This window comes from Leptodactylus fuscus, chromosome 11 (assembly GCF_031893055.1).
Source record: "Leptodactylus fuscus isolate aLepFus1 chromosome 11, aLepFus1.hap2, whole genome shotgun sequence".
In the NCBI taxonomy this organism is placed as follows: domain Eukaryota; kingdom Metazoa; phylum Chordata; class Amphibia; order Anura; family Leptodactylidae; genus Leptodactylus; species Leptodactylus fuscus.
In genome coordinates this window covers 37242632-37257193 of record NC_134275.1, presented here as the reverse complement: position 1 = coordinate 37257193, position 14562 = coordinate 37242632, and the positions used below count along the sequence as shown (strand labels likewise).

The following is a 14562-nucleotide window of genomic DNA, read 5'->3' as shown; positions in this document are numbered from 1 at the left end:
AATGGTATGAAAGTTGGCAATGTATCACTCTGGGTACATGGCCTTTAATTGCAGGTTTACATATAGTAACCACAAGTGCATGCTGGTAAATTCACACGTGTGATGTCTGCCGCTCACTGCTGTCATTCTTCTCTGGTAGCCATGTGCTTGGTTGGATTCCCTCTCAGAGAGCGTCTGTCCATGTGTTTGGATAGCTCTGGCCTCGTGTGTTTGGCTTTCTCTGTTTTCTTTAGGGGAGTGTATTTTTCTAGTGCGGTTGGATACCTGTGTGCCCTGACGTCTGCACCAACGAAGTATTACAGGGGCTTCTGTTTACCATAATTACCCTGGCTTTTTACCCCCGCCCTGTCTGTTTATGTGTATTTGAACCAGGTATTTCCTGCGTGGACAAGGCTTCCACTGAAATGCACTATTTAAAGCCCCACTTGGATGAGCCACAGGGTGTAATCTAAAAGAGGCCGTCCACCAAATAGACGCAGTGAATGTACCCATTTTACAAAATAGCCTTAGTCTTGTTGTTGGAGAAAGCCCTTTGGCAATCTTTGTGCTTGGAAAGAAATGAAGAGTACGACCATGTACAAAAATGATAGTCAATGAAGGGTCAGTCTTTCTCAAAAGCTATTAAAAATTCACGATCAGAAAGGACTAAAAATTATAGAGGCAACAAGCGTACTCCAGACCTGGTGCTGAGGGGCCCATGGATTATAAATGATACACAGCAGGTGGAGGGACCCAGTTCAGACTGGGATCCGGGAACCCCAGTATTGGTAAATAATCTAGTGATGTCCCATCCAGATATGTAGGATAGTAAATATTTCACTTAATTTTGGAGAATACGAGTGTTTTACTTACTTCTAGAGATGCAAATCTGTTTTTAATCTATTTTTTAACTAGCCACATAAGGTTTTCATGATAATAAAAATGTAGTTAAAAATTCCATTACCTATTGCTGCTCAGTAGCTACTTTCTGCATAGTAACCCCACCAGATGTCCTGCTGCAACTACATGATATGATAGCACCGCATCAGAGTGCCCTGCCCACAGCAGTACACATCTTTGTCACAATGACCACTATAGAAGGAGATTTTTTTTAATTTGACAGAGCTTCATCTGAAAAGACCGACTAGTTGATAGGGTATTGTCCATACGGGACATACTCGCAGTGGACTAGCCACCACACAGTTTCGGGCATAATCCTCTATCTTGTACAGTATCATCCAAGTGGATGAGATTAAAGGCTGTTTTTATTTGGAACTTAAATATTGATGACCTATCCTTAGGATACCTCACCATTCAGCTTTTTTGTAGTGACTGTCATGTTAGGATCAGCGCTGTGCCTTCTCCTCTGCTTACTTAGCACAGTGCCGTATTTTGTGTAGTGGCTATGCTTGGTATTGCAGTTCGGCAAAAAAAACATGTCACTAATAAATGTGATGTCACTGGCCTTTAAAGAGCAAGCTAGTTCCAACAGTTGACCTGTGGGGGTGCCGGGTGTCGGACCCCCATCAGTCTGATAACTATGACTTATCCTAAGAATAGGTCATCAATATTTTAGTCCTGGAAAACTTCTTTAAACAGATTTTATTTATCGTCTACTGGAAAATCAAAAACTGTCCTTCCTTTGTGGATGTATTCTTAAAGGGTTTGTACCATCTCAAGGATCCTATCTATACTGGTAGCTTATGTAAATTGAAGACTTTTCCTAAATATATTGCTTTAGGAATGCTGCTTTGTTTGCCTGCTATATGAACTTATTGTTTACATATCATTACCATAACCACAGACCATTTGGTTAAGTGATGTCACTTACCACTCTTGCTGTTTAGCTAATTGCAGTCTGCTGATAAAGCCCAGTCTGTTTTCTCTCTTTGTAAACACACAGATAACACTGAGTCCTAGACAACAAGTATGTGCATAGTATCTGATCTGCAGAAGTATTGTGATCCTTCTCGGGCCAGTTCAGCAAGAGGGAGGTGGAGGGAAAAATACAGGAAGTGAGAAGAAGAGACTGCAGGCAGACTGCTGAAACAGATGGGAAAACCCCTTTAATGTTTACATGTTCATTAGACTGGTTTGATAATGATAATGTTCCTCATAAAGATGCAAATAGAGAGCATGCTGGAACCAGATCTACTCAGCATAATATTTCTTTCATTCCACTCTTCATTTCATCCACTATTAAGTAACACAGGATATGTTACATTTATAAAATATGTGCAAGCTTATCAAACCCTTCTTTACAATTTTAGGGTCACACTGGTAATCCAGGGCCACCAGGTCCTCCGGGTCCTCCAGGACCACCGGTAAGTGTTCTCTTTGTCTTATTCCTTGCCATAAACCACCGTAGTAGGTTCAACCATTTTAATGGATGATATGGTCAATTATTCCGAATGGTCAGTCATTGAAAGTGGATTCCAAATGGAAACAATATAGCTGAGTATTGGCTGGAGAGCCACATCATATACAGGATCATTAGATTAGGTAAACACAAGCACCTTATAGTCCACCAAATTCGGTATCTGTTGTCTGTTCCCTGTGTGGCAGTGAACAGACACCTGTGTGTACATTATCATGTACATTTATTCTACAATATACGTATATTTTGATGCATTTCCAAATGTGTTTCATCAAGCCTTTGTTCTGTCCTCATGTTTTTTAACAGGGTTTGCCTGGATCACGTGGGTCTCCAGGTATACGAGGTCCAAAAGGCCGAAGGGTAAGTGGAAGTATTATTTTTCTATTCACTTGTTGGAAGATTGTTTGATTACTGATTTTCTTGCTGGGAACATGAAATAAATAGATCATTGCACTGCTGAAATCCTCTGTAGTGAAAATATTGTGGAACTTTATTTACCTATATACAATGTTTTCATCCCACGTGTGTGTGTGTGTGTGTGTATATATATATATATATATATATATATATATATATATATATATATATATTATTTATTTATATATATGGTACAGCAACTTCTTTTAGTGTGCTCACTCAAAGTAGTTAGATTGGCAAAGACCAGCTGATCATTCATTTCCAGTGGACACTGCTTATGTCTCATAGGCCAATAAAGTGGCTGTTTGCTGCTCAATCCAATCCAAGTGAATGGAGCCGAGCTGCAGTACCAAGCATAGCCAATGTAAAATGTGTAAAAGGAAGAGGCCATAGTGCCCATTCTTTGACCTCTTCAAACAACTGATCAGTGTGGGTGCCAGGAGTCAGACCCTGACCATCGATGACGTATCCTTAGAATCTGCATCTCATATGCAAGTCTGAAAACCCCTTTAAGAATATTCCTTTCTTTCTTCATCCAGAAAACTCACTTCTGGGTCCTGGGAACGCTGTTTCTTGGTAAAGATTTTATAAGAGTGCTGACCACAGACATGACAGGTCTTTACCACCACCACCCCCACTTTCCATGACTACATGAGTCATCTCTGCACACTTTAGCTACTTTGGATAAAACTTGTGATTGGAAAAAACCTAATGAAATGAAACCCAAATCTGCAAAAAGGACAGCTTGTATTTACATGGTTTGGCAAATAGAAAACCAATGGGATTCCAAACATGTAGGGGTGGATGGGGATGCCGCCAGCGAATGTTTTCATGGGATACTAATGAAACCATATTAAGTAGGGTGTGTTTATAGTGTCCACTGTAATTGCCCTGTTTCTCTTTATATCTGTGATTGGCAGTGACATAAAGGAGTTCTTTGGGAATATCTAAACACAGCTTACTGGATGTACACGTATTTCCTGTTACACACAATAGTAAAATTCACTGGATGGGAACATTGACTGAATTCATACGTAGATCTGTTTGGAAGGATCTAATGTTTGAAGATATGTTAAAGGGGGATGTCCCACAATGACACCTTCTCACCTATTCACAGTCTATGGGACTGCTGCTGAGTGCATTGCTTTTCTATCTTGGTCCATAAAGATTGAATGGAGTGTCAGCTTTTATGCATAACTTCTGGTCCATTCACATGGGAAACACAAGACCATGTTCAAAGAATGATTGCGCACAAGATGTTTCACAGTCTCAATGAAACTGGCATAGCCGAGTGCAGTGCTTGACTATGTTAGTTAATCCCATAGGGAATAAATTCAGCATGAGCATACATGCACAGCTGTCTGTTCATTCAATTGGAGGACTCAGGACCATCATTCTCATTATCAGTGGGGTCCCAGTGGTGGCTACCCTTTAATTCATTGTCAATCCATTAAAACCATTGTAGCCTGCTTAAGGATATCAACCTATCAGCTGTGTCCGAGTTCTTGTTCCTCGCTTGTAGAGAGTAGAGTTACGGTTTCCTGCATCGGGTTTAGACTTAGATGCATCTCCTGGAAGGTGCTGGTTCCACTAGAGAGATTGTGAGGTAATTTGGACTCTATTGCTACCTGCTATCTGTAGTTTGCTCTGTAGTTATCATGTATTTCTCTTTCATGTTCTACATGTATTGCATTTTTCATGTAATCTGTTTTTCAGTAACCAATGACATTTGGCAGTAAATAAGCTCATATCACATAATTATCCTGTCTTGTTCACAGGATAAAAAAGGAGGAAGTAATCCAGCAATGTTACATAAATAGATTAGATACATGTTTCAATGCAGATTGGCTGGTATGGGCTTTTATCAGAGCATTTGGCCAGGGCCCACTTTGCTTGGAACAATAATATTGGAGTAATAAAAGAGAGAATCCTGACTATTGTTTTTCCTCAATGTTTCTTGGACCACTGGCACACCACCAAAAATAAAAAGAAAGAACTGTAAAGCCTAGTCTTCCATATGCCCCTAACCAATGGTTATTAAATCACTAGTGTTAATCTGAATGTATTTTTATTTATTAAAGGGTCACAATCTTTTTATATTTCAATGGTATAAAATGCCTCTTGCTTCTCTTAATTGTCTCCTTTTCTCCTCCCCCTACCTCTTTAACTCTTAATCACTCTGAAATCTCCTGAATCTGTCCTGGTCTGTCCCCAAGACAGAATGCAGCTCCTTGAGGTTTATAGAAAGGGGAGAAGAGGCTGAGTCGAAGAAAGGCAGAGGCAAACACATACTTCTTGCTATTAGCAGTACATTTTCAGTACTTTATTTACATTAGTAGTATTAAGTACCGCTGTTTAATGTCCTCCATGCAGCTTCTGTGCGAGTGAGTTATGGAGCAGAATCTCCTGTGCCGTCTATGGTAGACACTGTAGCAGCTAGTCTGCACCACCAGAGAGTGAGCCTGCAGAGGGGAGAAGTGCTAAAGAAAAATGCAGGATACAAATCATATCGTGGCCAGATTGTCATCACACATGGCAGATTATCCTAGCAAGTCACTTTAACTAAAATAAAACCCCATCAACATTCAGAGTCGACACACAGGTATTGTATCTCAGTCTTCTGCAGCAAAGAGCCATGTGGTTGGTAAAAATATGCTGGATGGTTAATAGAGTAAACTACAGTGTTCTGGGAACTGATAAGGCCAAGCACTTCACCCATTTCATCAAGATACAAACTTGTGTTTAGTTGAACATCCCTTTAATCTTCCTTATAACTGTTACCCAGAAAGACCTCAGGAGATGGAGTGATTCAGAGCTTTTATGGACACATCACAAGCGCCAAAGACACACTCAGCCAGTTACGACTCAATGTAAAAGCGGAGGGTTATTTAGGTTTAATGTTTTGCTCAAAAATTCTTGAGCATGAAGCCACATAAAGGGAGGCTGTTAAAGAGGTATTAGACTGCAGACTCCTTTCCAGAGACTTTAAGAGTGGATTATTCTGAGCAGGACTCTTTAAAGATGATATCTGCTCCTGACCCATCATGGGCTCTGTTCTTCTGTCCATTCTTCAGTGCTTTACACTGCAGCTCTGCCTGTTTACCAAAAGCCTTGAGGAAACCTATAGTGGTCAAGTTCAGACTTAAAGGAACACTAAGCCTAAAAATGTATATGTAAATGTAAGTTATACTTGCTTTCACATTTTCTGCATTGTTCTGACACAGTCTTGTAGAAGTCCAGGGTTAACCTCCTGCTGATCAGTTCAGTCTGTGGCAGAGGTTGGGCTTGGCAAAAGTAGGATTTGATGATCTATTAACAAGGCAGATGAGGGGAGGCTCCTGCTGCAGCTAGTCTTACAGCCACTCGCAGGGTACATAACTGAGCTCCTGGAACACACAAAGAAGATTTTTTTTGTACAAATAAATATATATATATATATATATTTCTTAACTTTAACTGTAATATATAATATTTATTTTTTTGTTGCGTTAGTGGTGGGCAATCTGTTGCCAAATATGACAACTCGCTAAACTAAAGATAAAGAGACAAAGTTAGCTTGCGCTAGCATTTGGCTTCAGGTTCCTGAGGGTTAGTGGTGTAGATCATGATTTGTAGTAATATACAGTTTCAGCCAGCAGCTGAATATAATTTACCCAGCAATCTTTTCATGCCTGAATAACCGGTATATAAAACCGGTTTTAGACAGTAGCGTCCCTCTGGATCCAGGTGGACAGACGTGCTGCAGATAACATCCATCACCCACACACAAAATATGATTAAAGCATACCACAGAATTGGCTAGGATGTGGTACAGTAGTTGGCTCAGGCCAGAAGATATGACAGATTTACGACTAACAAAGATTAATCCGGATGAGAACTTCTTAGGACATCAGTATTTTAGAAGGTGCATACTGATTGTAAGTAACCTAATCCAGGCAATGCAAGATCCATCAGAAAAGTCCTGGACAGTACATTTTATGAGGAGGTATTAGATTGATGGCCTATGTACCAAATCTTTGTGCAAAGCAGCATCTTAAACCAGTGCCAAAATGATGGACAAGGCTGTCTTCACACTAAAGCTGTGACAGAAACCACAAGAAATTGCTGTGTCCACCCAGTAGCAACAGGGCTCATCATGGTGTCTCTCATTTTGACAACAGGAATAATGCTGCATGCTGTACATGTGACTGTTCCACTTTGAAGGGAGTGTGAACCTACCTGGAATGGAGCCAGAGCAAGGGCAATGACCCTTTGCAAGGATTGCCTTCTAATTTTCAGGATCCCTTAAAGGGACATGGCAAGAGTGTGCAGGGGATGGGACATTGGCCCCTGCCAGATTTTATAATCATTTACAACAGAAATCGGAGGTAAATGATGCTGGAAATCTATGCCAGCTGCGAGCGGATTTCCCTTCAGGCGCAGGGCCTGGGGGGGAGGGTGTCGTACCAGATTTATAAGGAAATGTGCATCTTATTTGAAGTGCACTTTCTGTTGGTGATGGCATTATATTGTTACAGACAATGGCAGTCTTTAGGAATCTCCACCATTGACTTCATTAGTTATTTGGACATAGCTACTCTGGGATAAAGACCCTGCTCATATTTAGAACTAAAATGATTCCTCGGCACACATTTAGTAGTCTCTCGCTGTGGCGGTCTGTGCTTGGTTTATGAGGTGTCATCCATGTTAGTCAACACAGCAGGGGCTGGCTTAGTATTGAACACCTAAGGAACACTTAAGCACTAACTCACATAGCTCTTCACATGTCCTTTGCTAAGGTAAGCGGTGCTAGTCAGGATCTATAGTTATAAGAATAGAAAGGTACATGCTTGTCGTTCATCATGGTGTGAACAAGAGGTTCCCTTTAGGACCATCTTCCCCCTGTTGCTTTGGACATTTCCTTATGTAACTACGCCAGAGTCTGTCTTGCTGTGTTTTCTTACCCTGATGTTATCTAGATACCATAGTTACGTCCCACCTTTACAATGTTTTTATAACTTTAATCGCATACCTGCTGTGAATCACTTCAAAAGGCTGAAACCACCAAGATGGCTGCTGAGACGATAATACTGGATATTCTGGGTGTTTCAAGAGTGAAAAGTTAGAAGGAAATGCTGGAATTTAAGCCATCATTTCCCTCTTTGTGCTATTTCAACTTTTCTGAAGTTCTCCTAGAATGACAAGAAGTATCATCAGTCATAGTATTACTGATCTCATATTGTCATCAGATGGTCGTCTGTCATCACACTGGCTGCTCTGCATCACAGACAAGAGTCAGAACAGTACTTCATTCACTAGAATGGCTGTCAGGGCTTTCATACAGCTTTCTAACTGCTTGGATTCATACATAGTGACATAATAGAACTAAAGAATAGTGGCACATAGTGAGATTTGTAATTGGGTAAATTGGTGGTCTTAAAGGGGTTTTTTCCTATACACAGGATAACATGAGTAGGGGCCCCAATTCTCTTTTGTGAATGAAGCTGTTATGCCTTAGATCACCATCATTCCATTTACATCTGTGGGACTGAGGGAGTACTGACAGCCAATTTAACTCTTATAATACCTACTTTCCTGTGTGGTGGTGCTAAGGAAAAATTGCTTGCCAATTCCCACACAGAATACAGCCGTTCACTGGGCACCCTCTTTGTAAGGACGCTTTCCTATCTGGGGTTTGGATGGCATTACCTGTGGGTCCTATCTTGAAAATGGGGGTCCCTGGCCCATTATGGAACTGCAGTAATCTGTTGCCAAATATGAGTACACCACACTGCAGATCTCTTCTTCCACTTCTAAGAATAGCCAAAATAGAAAATCTCTTGAAGATCCCATCCACTGGGACCCCCACCGATCATGAGAGTTGAGGTGCTTTACTATCTGACCTGTCACTTCTTCCATTTGAATGGGACTGTTTTTTGGCTATTTGCTGTGGTCCCGTTGAAATTAATGGATCGGCATATGGTGTCCAACCTGCCACTCTATTTAAAACTAGGATGCAAGGCACCTCATTTCTCATGATTGGTGGGAATCCCAGCAGTTGGACCCCTAAGAATCTGAAAGTTACCTTGCTGAGAAACTTTCTTTGACTGGAGTACCCTTTAACCCCTTAGCGACCCTTGACGTAACTGTACGTCATGGGTCGCATGGGGATGTATGGAGCGAGCTCACACGCTGAGCTCGCTCCATACACGGCAGATGCCGGCTGTATAATACAGCCAGGATCTGCCACTAACAGCAGCAGTCGGTGCCCGAGCCGATCGCTGCTGTTAACCCTTTACACACTGCGGTCAAACGTGACCGCAGTGTGTAAACGGCGCCGGCGGCATGGGCGCCGCCATGTTTTGCCGATCGCCGCCCTCCTGAACGTCACAAGAGGGCGGTGATCGGTTGCTATGACAGCCGGAAGCCTATTGAAGGCTTCCAGGCTTGTCTCTGCCCGAGATCTATTAGACGATGCCAGAGGCCAGAGGCATCGTCTAATAGAAGTGCTGCGATTTTCCTATTCACTGCAATACTGTAGTATTGCAGTGAATAGTATGAGCGATCAGACTCCCTAGGTTTCAAGGTACCTAAGGGGTCTGATCATAAATGTAACAGAAGAAAAAAAAAAGTTTTTAAAAGTATTAAAAAAATATAAAAGTTCAAATCACCCCCCTTTCCCTAGATCAGCTATAAAAGTAATTAAAGAACATTAAACATAAACATATTAGGTATCCCTGCGCTCCAAAATGCCTGAACTATTAGAATATTAAAACATTTATCCCGTACTGCGAACGGCGTAGCGGCAAAAAAAATAAAAACAGCCAAAAAGCGTTTTTTTCAACACTTTGCCTCCTATAAAAAATTGAATAAAAAGTGATCAAACCATCGGATCTTTCCCCAAATGGTATCAATAGAAACGTCATCTTGTCCCGCATAAAAAGACACCACAACCAGCTCCATACATGGAAATATGAAAAAGTTACAGGTGTTAGAACATGATGACACAAATTTTTTTTTCTATTTTGCAAAGTTTATCATTTTTTAAAAGTATCAAAAAATTTCAAATACTATATAAATTTGGTATCACCGCGTTCGTACTGACACGTAGAACACAGGTAACATGTCATTTGTACCAAACAGTGAATGCTGTAAAAATTAAACCCATAAGAAAATGGCGCAAATGCATTTTTTCTCCAATTGCGCCTCATTCTGAATTTTTTTCCAGCTTCCCAGTACATTGCACAGCATATTGAATGGTGCCATTACAAAGTACAATTTGTCCCGCAAACAATAAGCTATCATGTGACTCTGTGAACTGAAAAATGAAAAAGTTATGGCTCTTGAAATGTGAGGAGGGAAAAACGAAAATGCGAAACCAAAAAATGGCCTGGTCCTTAAGGGGTTAAGGGAAACTGCAATGAATTGACAGCTGTTTTTTTTTTTTTTTTTTTTTTTTGTTTGGATCGGTTCTGCTTGCAAACCAGCCAAACTGAAGTGAAATTGGATTACGTGCAAGCTCCTAATATAATTTTATTAGTTCCCTCCACTCTAAATGATCTGCACTTACCAGATTATAAGTTTGGTCTCCCTAAGCCATCCTGGACATTTGATAGCCTCAGCGGGTTTCTAGCCCTGCCACCCCTAGAAAAGGCCCGTGAGGCTTTGCCGAGTAAGAAAACCAGACCTTGATAGGTTCTTAGCATGACTCATTGTAACTTTGCATCTATAAATAGATTTATAGCTCCTGTTATTTTTGGTGATTCTTTCCCTGGCTCCCGACCAGAGGATAGTACTGACTAAATTACAGTGGGAATAGAAAAAAAAAAAAACTCAGCAGAAATGTTGTAATAGAATCTTTGCTGATTCTTCTAAGAGCTGACGAATCCGTCCATGCCTCCCACACATTGCTTGAGCCGGCTCCAGGCTTTTAACACGTTATGCAATGTTCTGGACGCGGCCCACGTACAGTGACAGGGATCTGTTTAGTTCTCCACACCGGGCAGGCGACCACAGCATAAAGGCTACTGTGCAGCAATACACCCAGGCTTTTCATTCTGCATCCAAACCAGTTCGTGTTTACTGGAACGCTTATATTTTTGCAGGGTTGTTGATGGATCCCAGACGGAAAGACATAGTTTATGACATTAGCCAGGTTTATTTTGGAGCTTGCTTTAGGTGTGGCTGTTTGCATACCAGTTTTCAATGTTTTTGGCTAATTTTTTTCCATTTGGTAGATTAGGTTTGATAGCCTAGCAACTGGGCAGCCATTGTGTGGCTTCAATTCAGAAGCCTAACACAGGGCAACTCAGGATCCGTGTCTGGGAAGTGTTTGTCATGTGGATGAGTAACTCCACAGAGTAAGTGATTCAGTAGTGATTCACAAAATCTCTTCACCTGTCTAACCAAAACTCAGTAGATGAAATCACTTTATTATTACCAGACGTGGAAAAAAAAACTAGTATATTGTGCTGAGCCAGCTTATCTGGTTCCCATTGTTTTATGAGGCTGCAGACATGCTAATGCTATGGCATGCAATGGGCGCTCTGCCCACCTGCGTTTGCCCATGATGCCATGATTTTGAATACCTCAGACTTGGCCAGATATAGCATCCCTCACAGTCATTTGTACAGCTAGGTGAATCCTTACACTCTCCTATATAGCAGAACTCAGTACTGTGGCTATATTTGATATCCTTGGCATTGTGTTCTCTGTAGATAAAGGGCTGGCTACTTTTAATACCCCATACACACGGCTGAGAGTGCTTCCGATGTGGGGCCAAGTTTGCAGCGGAATGCAGCCAGATGACACTTGGAATGACACCCAAGTTTTGTCAGAGTACATTCTGGGGGCTTCTGATCTTTTCCAATGGCACGGATAATTATAAAGCAAAATCCTGCTGTGTGTCCATAGGAATGAATCGGAAGCCCCCATAGACTTAAATGCATCACAGAATATACTCTGATGTCTTTCAGAGCTTCATCCAACTGCATCTGCTACAAACTGGGAAACGCACTTAGTTGGGGTTTGAAAGATGTAAAACTTTACTATAGCCTATGCTAGAAGACTAGGTAACTGACTAACTACCCTCTCCTGGTAACTATGTTGTACTGCACAATCTTCTTTTTGGGCTTAGTATGCTGTACTATAGAATTAGTTGTTCGGTGTTGCACCATGTCTTCAACTCTAAACCTATTTACAGGATTGATAAGTGGTGATTAGTTCAAATCTGACTGTTGGGACCCTACCAGTAACGTGAATGGGGGGGGTCTGTGTCTCCTGTATAAATGGAGCCACAGGTTGAGCTTGTCCACTGTTACAATATTCATATTTAAAGGATTTCCAAATATGGTGGAATACCTCTATTTCGCTGTCCCATAGCGAACACAGTGCGGTAGCACACATAACTGAACTGCCACTGCATATGGCGAAATATGGGGCTCCCTTTTCTGTGATTGCTGGGGGTCTGACCTCTTGGACTTATCCTATGGATAAGCTCCTACTAGTACTTTGAGGTGTAAACCAGGGATGTCATAGCAGGACTAGAACTTGGTACCAGTGAGAAAACCGTATTAATACTAGGTGAGAGCCATATTAAATGGTCACATCTAGTGCTGACCACACTAAAAGCCATAGATAATGAAGTAAGCATGTAAAGTATACCAGTGATGATACATAGTAGATGAGGTTGGATAAAGACATTAGTCCATCAAGTCCAACCTATAACCCTACAATCTCTACAGTGTAGATCCAGGGGAAGGCAAAAAACCCCATAAGGCTCATGCCAATTGCCCTATTTCAGGGGAAAAAATTCCTTCCCGACTCCAAATCTGGCAGTCAGTATAAAAACCCTGGATCAACGTGTCCTTAAAATCTAGAGTCCATAACCTGATATATTGTTCTCTTCAAGAAAGGCATCCAGGCCCTCTTTGAACTTGTTTTATGAATCCGCCATCACCACTTCCTGGGGCAGAGAGTTCCAGAGCCTCGCTGTTCTTACTGTGAAGAATCCCCTTCTATGTTTCTGGTGAAACCTTCTCTCCTCCACACGTAGAGGATGTCCTCTTGTCATTGTCACTGGCCTAGGAGTAAAAATATCCTTAGAAAGTTCTTTGTATTGTCCCTTCATGTATTTGTACATTGTTATTAGATCTCCCTGTAGACGTCTTTTCTCTAAACTAAATAACCCCAAGTTTGTTAATCTATCGTTGTCCTCCAGTCCACCCATTCCCCTAATCATTTTGGTTGCCCGTCTTTGCACTTTTTCAAGTTCACTTACGTCTTTCTTGTATATCGGGGCCCAAAATTGCGCACAATATTCTAAGTGTGTCCGTACCAGTGATTTGTATAGAGGCATAACCATGTCCTTGTCATGAGAATCTAGACCTCTTTTGATGCATCCCATAATTTTATTTGCTTTGGCAGCAGCTGCCTGGCACTGGTCAGTAAAGGTAAGCTTGCTGTCCACCAAAATCCCCAAATCTTTTTCATTGGCAGTCTTACCCAGTAATTTACTATTAAGTACATAGTCATATATTTTATTACGTCGCCCAAAGTCCATTACCTTACATTTGTCAACATTAAACTTCATTTGCCAAGTCTCCGCCCATGCTTCCAGTTTCCTTAGATCCCCTTGTAATATTCTACTATCCTCCTCATTATTGATTACCCTACAAAGTTTATCATCTGCAAATATAGACACCCTGCTTTGTAAACCCTCTACCAGGTCATTAATAAAGATATTAAACAAGAGAGGACCTAATACTGACCCTTGCGGCACCCCACTGGTGACTGTGGCCCAGTCTGAATATTTACCATTAACAAGTACCCTCTGTTTTCTATCAGTGATCCAGTTGCTAACCCAAATGCATATGTTTTCCCCCAGTCCAAACAGTCTCATTTTGCATACCAACCATTTATGTGGAACAGTATCAAAAGCCTTTAAAAAGTCCAGGTACACCACGTCTACTGCATCACCCATGTCCAGGTACACCACGTCTACTGCATTACCCATGTCCAGGTACACCACGTCTACTGCATCACCCATGTCCAGGTACACCACGTCTACTGCATTACCCTTGTCCAGGTACACCACGTCTACTGCATTACCCATGTCCAGGTACACCACGTCTACTGCATTATCCATGTCCAGATACACCACGTCTACTGCATTACCCATGTCCAGGTACACCACGTCTACTGCATTACCCATGTCCAGGTCCACCACGTCTGCTGCATCACCCATGTCCAGGTACACCACGTCTACTGCATTACCCATGTCCAGGTACACCACGTCTACTGCATTACCCATGTCCAGTCTTGAACTGACCTCTTCATAGAAGCTGATCAAATTAGTCTGACAGGACCGATTCCTCATAAACCCATGCTGATTGGGTGTTATAAGATTATTTACATTGAGATACTCCAGGATAGCATCTCTTAGAAAGCCCTCAAATATCTTTCCCACCACAGAAGTTAAACTTACTGGCCTATAGCTTCATAGATCATAGTTTCTGCATGAACATAGTTGCTCTCTAGTGACAGGTCTAGAGAGTCCAGCCAGGAGACTGCGACAGCGGTCACTCGAGCAGAGAGGATGGCTATCGGTGCACATAGAAAGCTTTATTACTCTAAATGCTTTAAACTACACTTTGCTTTCCTCTTGGTGGCACATTTCCTGTGGTTATCAATATGCTATTTTATTGGGCATGTTTAAGATGAGAAAAACACAGCTTTAGATGCAGCGCCATTCTTGTCCATGGGCTATTTGTGGTATTACAGTTAAACCCCATTTAATTGATGACTGTGAT

The 14562-nt window shown here is 41.5% G+C and overlaps 1 protein-coding gene across 1 annotated transcript in view; it reads left to right on the top strand.

The window, feature by feature from the left end:
• The window catches only part of COL27A1 (collagen type XXVII alpha 1 chain), a 219851-nt gene that overhangs the window by 122111 nt on the left and 83178 nt on the right, over positions 1-14562 (top strand). Inside the window, exons 27-28 of the mRNA XM_075259238.1 lie at positions 2250-2303; positions 2663-2716. Of these exons, the coding sequence (XP_075115339.1) occupies positions 2250-2303; positions 2663-2716 (108 nt within the window). The remainder of the gene's footprint in view (positions 1-2249; positions 2304-2662; positions 2717-14562) is intronic.